We start from the raw sequence: 11,387 nt of genomic DNA on the forward strand, positions 1-11,387 counted from the left end.
CATCTGTGATCATGATACCAAAAAAAGCCCAATCCTCCCCACGCTCTTGCAACTCTATCCCCTATCCTTTCTCCTTACAACACTCAACTTTAGCTGACCCATTATATAGTTTTGTCTATTATCTACCTGACTCCACTAGAATGTAAGCCTCACAAGGGCAGCGATTTTTGTCAGTTTAGGTCACAGCTGTACCCTCAGTGCCTAGAACAGTTACTGGCATACAGCAGGTGCTCGATAATGTCTGTCCAATGCATCACTGTGTAAAACACGTGAAGCAGTGCCTTTGACATGGCAGATGTTCATAAATGGTTGTCGAATGAATGAATGAATCAATGTACGAAGGCATGAATGAGGAGGTGAACCTCATCCCATCTTGGGTCCTAGAGCTGCCCTATCCCCCATCTCGCCCCCTGCAGAAGTGGAAGCCAATCATCAGCACAACCACAGGAACTTTATTTACAAATACAAGACTGGGGCAGGAGGTGGGTGGGAAGGTGAACAGTAGCAAGGCTGGAAGTCTCCTACTTCTGCTCCCGCCTCCAGACGATAACCATGCCACTAGCGTCGCTCGAAGCCAGCAGGCTCTCGTCACAGTTAAAGCTGACATCCAGCACGGGCGCACTGTGGCCCTGCAGCTTGTTGACGGCGGCCTTGGCTGCTCGCTCCACGTCAAAGAAATGCACGCACATGTCCTCACTGCCAGTCACTGCCCAGATGAGAGGAGAGACCATCAGGAGGTGTCACAGGAGGCAGCAGAGTGCCCTGCGTGTGGAGTCTCTGAGGTGTCTGAGGTGTTGATGGATTTATGTCCAAGGTGTGAGGTCCCAGGGCTAGGGTCCCTGGGATGTACCAGCCCTAGATGGGAGGTCACCTAACTGTGTTGGTTCTGTTTCCAGAGTATGAGGTCTCTGTGTTCTTTGTTGGTGGGGGTGAGGAGGGGTTGTGTCTCAGGCTATGAGGTTTCTGGGCTGTTTGGGGGTCTATGTTCAAAGTGTGAGATTTCTGGGAGTTTTTGAAGCCCAGAAAGTCAGGGCATTAGGGTATCCTGATATTTGAGCTAGAACAGCACCACCCCTGGTCCCTGCTCCTCCCTGGCCACCCAGACACCCCCAACCCCATGGGACTCACCCACACAGGCCCCCTGGCGAAAGGACATGAGAGGGCAGAAGATGCTGCGCACAGGGTGTGAGCTCTGCTCAATGGGGAAGCTTCTCTTCAGCTGCAGGGTCCCCTCATTGTCCACCACCCTGAGAGGAGGAGAAGAGTGGTTCAGGGGGCAGCATCAGCCCCGGGGGAGACAAATGATGGGCTAGCTCTGTGTCCCCACCCCTACACCCAAGCTCCTTTCAAGGTTCATGAAATCTAGTTTTGAGACCACTGCATAAACATATAAAGCATAGGCTAGAGTGCAATAGTGACTGTTTGGAAGCTGTATCTGTTGATATATGTGGGGAACCACTGCTGTTTAATTCACTAGTTCCTTTCTCTAAGGATCCCTAAGAGATCCTGGAGTTAGGACATGCACAAAGAGAGGAAATGGCTGACCAAACTACAGGACCCCTGCACTGTGGAACACTGCATGGCCATTCAAAGGAATGAACCCAAGCTACTCCAGGGAGTCTGGGGCATTTCCACGGCAGTTTGGTAGGGAAACCTTTCTCGCATGCAGCCTAGGCTGAGAACTGCATTTATGTCACATAATTGTGTGGAGATAGTAAAACTCCCTGCTTTAAAAAGAGAAAAAAAAAGGCAGGAAAGAAAGCAGGCCACAGCTCTAAAGGCATGCTAAGTCACTTCAGTCGTATCCAACTCTTTGCGACCCCATGAACGGTAGCCTGCCAGGCTCCTCTGTCCATAGGATTCTCCAGGCAAGAATACTGGAGTGGGTTGCCAGGCCCTCCTCCAGGGGGGGTCTTCCCAACCCAGCAATCAAACCGACCTTTCTTACATCTCCTGTACTGGCAGGTGGGTTCTTTACCACTAGCGTCACCTGGGAAGCTCTAAGGGGGCTCTAACATATTTTACGGCTCAGTTTGCTCATCTACAAAATAGACGTGTAAATAGCACCCACCTCATATGGTTTTTGTGAGGATTAAATGAGGTGATATGTCCAAGGTGCTTTGAACACAGCCTGGCCCCAGTAATTGCTATGAACATGCTAACTACTGCTATTACTATTACTTCTCCTTTTGCATTACTGCTCCTATTGGCGCTGCTGTTATCATATTATCAGGAGACCAGGCCTCCACCCTCAAGGAAGTTAATCTCCACCCTCCATGGCTCAGTCTGTTGGGAAGAGAAGGCTCTCACGCTAGTCTGACAGAGGGGACAGGCTCCCCACCTCCAGGTGGCACAGAAAGGAGACTCACCTGTAGAGCAGCAGCTTGTTGAGGCAAGCGTTGATGAGTAGTGAGGGGTCCCGGGCCTCACGGCTGACCCAGGAGCGGGCAGAGATGCTAGTCACAGGGCTGCCCTCGTGCACCACCAGTCGCTTGGCTTTGGTCAGCTTCCCTGTGGCAGCAGAGAGAGAGAGGAGGCAGAGGTGAGGGCTAGGGCTGTGCACTGGGAGGGTGGGAGTGCAAGCACCCGGATGCAGGCTGGGGGCCTGCCTGTGCATGCTAAGTTGCTTCAGTTGTGTCCAACTCTTTGCGACCCTATGGGCTGATCCTGCCAGGCTCCTCTGTCCATGGGATTCTCCAGGCAAGAATACTAGAGTGGATTGCCATGCCCTCCTCCAGGGGATTTTCCCAACCCAGGGATGGAACCTGCATCTCCTGCAGCTCCTGCATTGCAGGTGGATTCTTTTCCACTGAGCCACCAGGAAAGCCCAGGTGCCTGCCTACCTGTGGCCATGTCAAAGAGGAAGGAGAAAACACTGCCACGGTCATCACCCGCCCAGAGCAGCCGGCCAGGGGCATCAAAGGACAGAGCGAGGACGCGGCCCGTCAGCTTGCTGGAACCACCCTTCACTTTCTTGCCCGTGGAGATGTTCATGACGTGCACATTGTGCTTGGCATTCCCCACCTGTGGGTGAGACCCAGGCACCATCACCCTGCTCCCAGCTAGTCCTTCTTGAGGCTGCATTTGATGGGATTGGCTAATCCCTGTGCCCTCTCATTACAGGAGGGTGGGTCAGTAGACTGCAAGGTGACCCAGGCCGGTAATCCTCCCCAGCTGGTCCCTCTTGCAATTTGACCAGAACAGACAGCTGCTCCCAGAACTAAAGGGAACTGCCTGGTCCTTCTTGGAGTCTTCGACTATTCTAGGACAGCAGCTGCTGCTGCAGCTGAAAGGATCCCAGAGCACAGGCTCATGGGGCCAACTCCCCCTACTCCCTGCTCAGGGCTGGGCTAGACTTTTCATTTCCTTCCCCTGCCCTCTGACTCTCCATCCAGGTCAGACCACCAAAGAGCTGCCACTGAGACAAGGTTTCCAACCAGTAACCCTGCTCCCCAGCCAACAACCGCCACAGCTGGCAAATGGTAGGACTACTGCTGATGGGGTCGTGACCCTCATCCCCACAGTGAGCCCACCCCAGTCCAAGAACTGAGACCGCAGTCCTGCCTTGTTTCCCTCTGAATCTGGCCAAAGGAGGATGGAGGTGATGGACTAGAGGGGACTCCTTATCCCCATTCCCTGAGACACGCCCTCCCGGCCTGGCATCCCTCCCTTGGCGAGGGGGCGCCCTGGAGCCTGACCACGGTAAGGTTGTTGTTGACTGGCTGGAAGGTGCAGCAGAGCAGTTCAGCGCCGTCAGGGTCAGGGATCTCCCGGATGCAGCGGCCATCTTCAGAGGCCCAGATGCGCATGGTGGCATCAAGGGAGGTGGACACAAGGATGTCATTGGAGAGAGACCAGGCAAAGTCGGAGACCCCGCGGGTGTGGCCCCGCAGCACTCGGAGCACAGTGGGCGGGGCAGGTACCAGCTGGCACAGTGAGATGCTGCCATCAAGTGAGCAACAGGCCAGGCGATGCCGGTCATCATTGGCGAAGCGCACCCTGGGGACTGCAAGGCCAAGGAGCCATTTGGTAGAGTCAGCATGCTCACTGAGTGCTTTCATTTATGGAAGCTTCTGACCTGTGAGCTGGGGGCCAGGAATCACTGCACCAGGCACAGTGGCCTCAGCAAAGGGCTTTCCTTGGCTGAGAAAGAGTTGGAACCCGGAAGGCCCTCTGCCAAAAACTCCCTAAATCTTGGCAGGTACCTTATGGACTGTAAATGACTTCTGTAGTGTGAAGTGGCTTCTACATCTCAGTTAGCACTTTCTAATTACCAAGGTCTTGGCAGTTTGCAAAACCCACTCTGCCCTTTGCAAGGGGATTTCTCTGCAGCAGAAGCTTTAAGCTCCTTCAAGTGACCCACAACCCCAGAAGCCAAGTGCTCTTTTAAGCTGCACAGTCCTTTTATGGTAGATAAAGTAACCAAGGCTTTGCAGATCACTTTGCAGAGGGATTTTAGGTTTGCGAAAAGTTTGATGTATGGGAACTGCCCCATCAGAGATGGGCCCAAGACTCTGCATTCCAGAAAAGGAGGCACTGGGTTGCTGTCAGTTTAGGCAAAGGCATGGTGATGGGACCCGCCATCCACTGGCTCACCTGCCTCATCCACGTGCTGGTCGAAAACATGGTACATGCCCGCAAAGGCATAGTTCTCACTCAGCGATGTGTCCCCAGCCATGGCTCGACTTGCTTCTGCCGCTGAGGTGGGCACCACGCTGCCTGGGGGCCTAGGCCCCAGTAGGAGTGAAGGGTAAGAGAAAGGAGGTACTAGCGTGTAGCCTTTCATTGTCCTATGGCCCCTCCCCCCCTCACAAACCTCTTCTTTCAGCTGTCCCTGGTGCATACCTGTCCTCGTAGACAGCACGGTTCATCTGTGCTTGCAGTTGGTAGGAGCCTCGGCTGACGGAGCGGCGGTGCCCACGGGCCCCCAGGGCCCGAGGATCATCTTCGAAGTCCTGGCAACAGAGGGTCAAAGTGGGCACACCTTGCAAACAGCCCTCAAGAACCTATAAGGTCTAGGTCTTCAAAATATATCCAGAACCATGGGAACTTCCCGGCAGTCCAGTAGTTAAGACCACACTTCCACTGCGAGGGCATGGGTTCAACCCCTGGTTGGAGAACTAAGACCCCATATGCCAGAACCAGATTCCTTCTCACAGCCACCACTGCTGGCACTACTGTGGTGGCCTCTGCATTAGTTCCCTTGCTCTTGCCCCACTCAGCAGATATTCAACAAATGTTCTTTGGACAAAGAATGAACACTTTTCCACCAGAAAACCACTTGATTTAGTCTCTTGCCTCATTCAAGTCTCAGCTCAATTGTTACCTCCTCAGAAAGGCCTTCCCTGATCATCTCCACTAGAAACAGCTTTTTTCTGTCCCCTACACGAGTCCCGTTTCATTCCCCAAGTCTGCTTTATTTTTCCACGTCAGCACTCCTCACTACAAGCCATGGTAGTTATTCATTTATCTGGTTTGCTACGTTTATTGACCTATTTATTTCATTTATTGCCTGTTAATCAACCTATTTACCTTATTTGTATTTGTTGATTTATATCATACATTGTCTCTTTTTGCTTTCTGCTCATCCTAAGAGCCTAAAACAGTGCCTGGCACATAGCAGGTGCTTGACAAGTCTGTTGGATGAATAAATATGGAGGCAGGTAGTAAACACAGCAAGTGCATGGGGAGGAGCTCACCTCCATGCGGTCAAGGGTAGTGCGGCTGCTGCGGACGATGCTGTTACTATAGGCACGAGCACTGCCTGGCTCAGAGAGGGGCCCGTAACGCTGGCCCAGCAGCTGCCCACGCAGCCTCAGGTACTGCCGACGCAATGCTGGAGGGTGCCCAGCTTTGGCATTCTCTCGCAGTAGCTGGCTGCGCCGTCGGATATATTGCGTCCGAAACTGTGGAAACGTTGGTGTGCGGTACGCGTTGTACCTGCGATGGCAGGAGGCAAGGCGGGCAGCAGGCACAGGACAGAGGGAGTCAATCAACTCAAGGGATAGGGAAGGAGAATGAGGTGTGTGTAAGGATGGCAAGTGGTCAGAAGTGGTGATGGGAGTCTCTCTGGTGCTGTAATGAGGGTGAGTATACAATAGTAATGGGCATGGCAAGAAGGTCCGTGTGGGTACAATGGAGGCAGTCTGCAATTTTGCTGGAAGTGGTATGGGGTGACCGAGTCAATGTAGACAATGGTAGGGGCCAATCTGACATGTGGGAGTTAGTGTGGGGAATGGTGGGGGTCAGTATGGGATGGCGACTGGGTCAGGCTGGGGAAATGATGGTGGTAAAAGAAGTCTGGAGGCAAAAGTGGGAACAGGATGTCACTAGCCTGGGCTCTAGCACCCCCTCCCAAGGTTCTAATACCAGACGCTTTGCGCATGCCCACATGTGACTGCATTCTCCTGGCATGCTCTTTAACGACCCTCTCCGGCCAGTCATTCTCTCAAGCCCCGCACGCTACTACTGCACATGCTCACCTCCGGCAAGCCCACTCAGCCGCAAAAGGCAAGTTCTCTGCCCAGCCTCATTTACTGCCACTGCGCATGCACCACAATAACTTCCGCTCCCACGAACTCCGACCCCACGCCTCACCTCGCGTCTACTGCTAAGACCTGCTGCCACACCGCGGCCATTCCCTGGCCTCCTCTTCCGGCGTGTCCGCCCGCGGGAGCCTGCAGGACAAGGGCCTGGAATATCAGCGTCTCAAGTGAAGAGATCTAGTTCCGCCCCTTCCGCCAGGCGATCGTTGCCATAGACACAGAGTCCCTCCAGTCCACGAAGTCGCGAAATCCCACCCGGCTGTTAGCATGGTCACCACCCCAGTCCTGCCCTTCCCCGGCAGCGCCCGGGTGACTCATAGCGACGATTCAGATCTGACCCCGCCCTTCCCGGTCACCATAGCAACGCCCCTCCCCCACCTAGTAATCCTTGTCGGCACTCCCCAACCATCTTGCCCCCTCCCACCCCACGCATTCCCTTCCCAGGTCCAAGAGCAGGACCCGGGATCAGGGACCACCTCCGGGGCTGCCTCCCGTTCTTGAGGCTCCCGGGGCGGCCCTGAAACCAGTGTCACCCTTCTCTCCTCTCTCTCTCTCTCTCTCACAGGCTCCAGTAAAATGGCCGCCTGCTGCCAGGAAGAGCCGCCGAGCGCGGAGCAAGTCGATAGGAATCCTCCCCAGGGCGTGGGAGAAACCACGCAGGCGCATTAAGGAAGAGGCGCTTTTGGCACAAGGATGGAGGCTCCGCCCTTTTAAGGTCTATTCACCCCCAGTCCCTAATGGCATTTAGGTACACAAGAACAACGTCCAGGGAGGACTGGGACAGGGCGAGTATGCGAATTACCCATTAAAAATCAGAAATACTACTTTTAAAAAAGACTTTCTTTTGAAAAGAGTGGCATAAGCTGCTTTTCAGCAGTACAAGCTTCACCAAGCAAGATTAGAAGTGCAGAATAAAAAATTGTCACACATGCAGAGGCCCCTAGAAAGTTCTCCAATTCTTAGGTGACTGATGGGCCTTCAGACATGCCCAGAGTAAGAAGAGTACTTTCTGTGTGTCTGTGATGGAGTGGTGGGGTGGGCTTGGATACTCCCAGGAAGCTTGGTCTGGACGTCTCTAGAGATGGGAGACATAATTATGTACTACAGGCTTTGGGGTTTGGATCCCAGGAGGCCACCTGAATCATCTTTATTTCAACTGCAACAGGAAGTTGCATCTCTATTCATCTTAACGTGATCAGGTTGTACAGTGTATGGAGTTGGACTACAATGTTTAGTAGCTTCCTGTTGTTCAGTCGCTCAGTCATGTCCAACTCTTTGAGACTCTATGGACTGCAGCACTTCAGGCTTCCCTGTCCTTTGCTATCTCCTAGAGCTTGCTCAAGCTTATGTCCATCGAGTCAGTGATGCCATCCAACCATCTCCTCCTCTGTTGTCTGCTTCTCCTCCTGCCTTCAATCTTTCCCAGCATTAGCCTCTTTTCTAGTGAGTTGGCTCATCACACCAGGTGGCCAAAGTATTGGAGCTTCAGCTTCAGCATCAGTCCTTCCAATGAATATTCAGGGTTGATTTCCTTTAGGGTTGACTGGTTTGATCTCCTTGCAGTCCAAGGGACTCTCAAGAGTCTTCCGCAACACCACAGTTCAAAAGGATCAATTCTTTGGTGCTCAGTTTTCTTTATGGTCCAACTCTCACAGCCACACATGACTACTGGAAAAACCATAGCTTTGACTAAATGGACCTTTGTATGCAAAGTAATGTCTTTGCTATTTAATATGCTCTCTAGGTTTGTCATAGCTTTTCTTCCAAGGAGCAAGCCTATGTAAGGGCTTAACAGATCTTAACTGATACAGTTCTCAGAAATGTTGTTCAGATTATTGTTTGTTATAAAAGTAGTGTTATTTTCACACTATTTATTTAATACAATAATCTGAACAGTATTTTTTAAAGCAACCTTAAATGCTGCTGCTGCTGCTGCTGCTGCTAAGTCACTTCAGTCGTGTCCGACTCTGTGTGACTCCATGGACTGCAGCCTACCAGACTCCTCCGTCCATGGGATTTTCCAGGCAAGAGTACTGGAGTGGGTTGCCAGTGCCTTCTCCAAACGTTAAATGAGACAGAGCCAAAAACGTCTTGCCCTTTGTGTTATAACAACCTCCCTTGTCCATGTAACTAAGCTATCTGTGTTCTTTTCAAGATGTTGAACACCATTTTGTTTCATGGTTGCTAATTAATAAACTATTTTGCTGCACAAATGTGTAACCACTAACATTTATTGGACAACATGCTAGATACTGTTTAAGGTGATTTATATGTATTAATCCACTTAATCCTAATAACTGAATGTTGTGGGTCCCTTTACTATCCCTATTTTACAGCCAAGGAAACCCAAAGACCAAGGGTGACATTTTGTTGCACCAGACCACTATTTGTGGCCAGCATTGGGTTTACAGTTGGCCCTTGAACAAAACAGGTTTGAACTGTGTGGGCCCACTTATATGTGGATTTTTTTTCAAGAAATATTACAGTATTATGTCATCTCTGCTTGGTTGAATCCATAGATGCATAACTGTGGATACAGAAGACCAATTATGGGACTTGAGCATCTATGGATTTTATTATCCATGTAGGTCCTGGAACCCATCCCCCACAGATATGCTGCCAGTTTTTTTTTTTTTTTTTGCCATAAAGGATGATACAACCAATGCCTTTCCTATTCTCCTTGACCCTCCCTAGACAGAACTCCACACCTTTGTCCCACCATTCAGCTTCCGTAGAAACGCTGTAGGAAGAAATCACAGGAGAGTCAGGGATAGCAAGGAGATCTACTGTCTCCCTGCCAGAATTGTTTTGTTCTTGTTGCTTTTACAATTCATGTTAAAATTTCATAAATTATTTTAGAACTTCATTCCTGATACTAGATAAAACCACCTAATGACAGGGTTGTTATAAATTAGCTATTTATGTGTAAAACATGTTTATAAGGACACCTGTTGTGAGAACATTTGCTGTCATTCCAGGAATTAGTACAGTACTTTTCAGAAGGCACTACAATCTGGCCACCACCACAGTCTCTGACAACTATGTGATCTTGGGCTTAACCTCTATGTGACTCAGTCTCCTTATCTGAAAATAAAAACTGCCTCTTAGAGTTAGTGAGAGGACTAAATGAGTTAATATTTGTAAAGCTTAGATAAGCATCTGGAATAGAGAATATATCCACTGAATGTTGACTATATTTAAAAGTTGTTTTAAAAAACTTTTCCCAATAAACAGATCCATCTGCCAGAGGTAAATCTGATGCAAAAATAACAAGAATTAGAATGACCCTGATTACCTCTTGTATTTATCTGCTCTGCATTTTTTCAACTTTTGTTTTTAAACATTTACACACTAATACTAGATAAAAAGGGGCTTCACTGGTGGCTCAGCAGTAAAGAATCTGGCTGTGACACAGGAGGAGTGAGTTCAAACCCTGAGTGGGTACAATCCCCTGGAGGAGGGCATGGCAACCCACTCCAGTATTCTTGCCTGGAAAACTCCATGGACAGAGGAGCCTGGTGGACTATAATCCATAGGGTTGCAGAGTCAGACACGACTGAAGTGACTGAGCATGCATGCACTAGATTAAAAATTGGTTTTGAGGGGCTTCCCTGGTGGTATAGTGGATAAGAATCTACCTGTCAATTCAGGGGACATGGATTTGATCCCTGGTCTGGGAAGATTCCACGTGCTATGGAGCAAATAAGTCCATGTGCCGCAATTGCTGAGCCCACATGCCCTAGAACCTGAGCTCCACAAGAGAAGCCACCACAGTGAGAAGCCCACACACTGCAAATAGAGAGTAGCCCCCACTTGCTGTAACTAGAGAAAGCCTGTGCAGCAACGAAGACCCAACGCAGCCATAAATAAACTAATTAATTTTTAAAATGGGTTTTGAACAACAAGCTGGTAATAGAAGGCACTTTCAGTTTGTTAGGGGCTTGGAGAGAAAGGGGCAGAATTTACGTACATGAATGGCAGGCAGGTCAGTGGGTAGGGAAAGAATGATCTAGGGCCTGGGGGTATCAAGTCACCAGGAGCAGCTTCTGGAGGTTGTAAGTGACCTTGGTTACAATCATGGCATTTAAAAAAGCTCAAGTCCAGGGTGGACCACAAGTCCCACCCACTCTAACAGAATCTGGAGCTATTTCACTGTCAGAGTGACAGTTGAGGGTCCTAGCTGAAAGAATAAACAAAAACAGTTTGACAGAAAAGACAGGTAAGCCAGGCTGTTTGAAGGTAACACCACATCACAATAGTAACTTAAGTAATGGCAGAAACAAGCAGGGGCCATGTCTTTTTTGGACTCCTTTCTTCATGTGCCTCCTGCCTATTTGGCCCTCAGAGTTTATAACTGCAAAGGCGAGCACTGGACCACACTGGTTGTGCTGGCTTCTCATTACACAGGCTGAGATGAAACCTGAAGTTGGACCTCATCCTCAGGAACTAACAGAAGCATGATTTGAGGGAAAGCCTAGATGGCTGGGGGGTGACAAGAGTGTGCTGAGAATCAAAGCCAGAGAATGAAATAGGAAGACCATGGAGATGACATGTAACATGTAGACCCGGAGTTCAGTAAGAACTCTATCTCATCCCTGAGGTTTCTTCCTAAATTGGACAAGTGGGGGTTGGGACACAAGATCATAATTTAAATTTGACCATTTCCTGATGGGAAAATATTTGCCCCTGAAGCCAAAATTCTCACAATCACCAAAGTCTTAATGGTGATAACTCCCCAATGCCTGAGTCAGAAACCAGATTCCTACATTTGGGAAAAGTCTCACAGACCACTTGAGCAGCCTCCAGCAAACTGCAATAGCCAGTTTTCCAACAAATAATTAT

General features: G+C 50.0%; 1 protein-coding gene across 13 annotated transcripts; it reads right to left on the minus strand.

Moving 5' to 3' along the window:
* Window positions 1–432: 432 nt before the first annotated feature.
* On the minus strand, window positions 433–7,226 carry WDR13 (WD repeat domain 13). Of its 13 annotated transcripts, none has more exons than XM_070290133.1 (10): window positions 7,109–7,226; window positions 6,598–6,677; window positions 5,700–5,906; window positions 4,846–4,955; window positions 4,597–4,727; window positions 3,699–4,006; window positions 2,844–3,024; window positions 2,370–2,511; window positions 1,129–1,247; window positions 433–706 (listed from the first exon to the last, which is right to left on the minus strand). In XM_070290133.1, exons 1-10 carry the CDS (start codon window positions 7,209–7,211, stop codon window positions 522–524), a joined length of 1,566 nt encoding a protein of 521 aa, XP_070146234.1. In that variant the 5' UTR covers window positions 7,212–7,226; the 3' UTR covers window positions 433–521. The 13 variants fall into 13 exon arrangements, with proteins under 13 accessions (XP_070146234.1, XP_070146233.1, XP_070146239.1 ...); XM_070290132.1 differs by having other exon boundaries at window positions 7,022–7,226; XM_070290138.1 differs by having other exon boundaries at window positions 5,700–5,940; window positions 7,109–7,203.
* Between the last annotated feature and the right edge of the window lie 4,161 nt (window positions 7,227–11,387).

The sequence above is a fragment of the Ovis canadensis genome, chromosome X, assembly GCF_042477335.2.
Source record: "Ovis canadensis isolate MfBH-ARS-UI-01 breed Bighorn chromosome X, ARS-UI_OviCan_v2, whole genome shotgun sequence".
Lineage (NCBI taxonomy): Eukaryota > Metazoa > Chordata > Mammalia > Artiodactyla > Bovidae > Ovis > Ovis canadensis.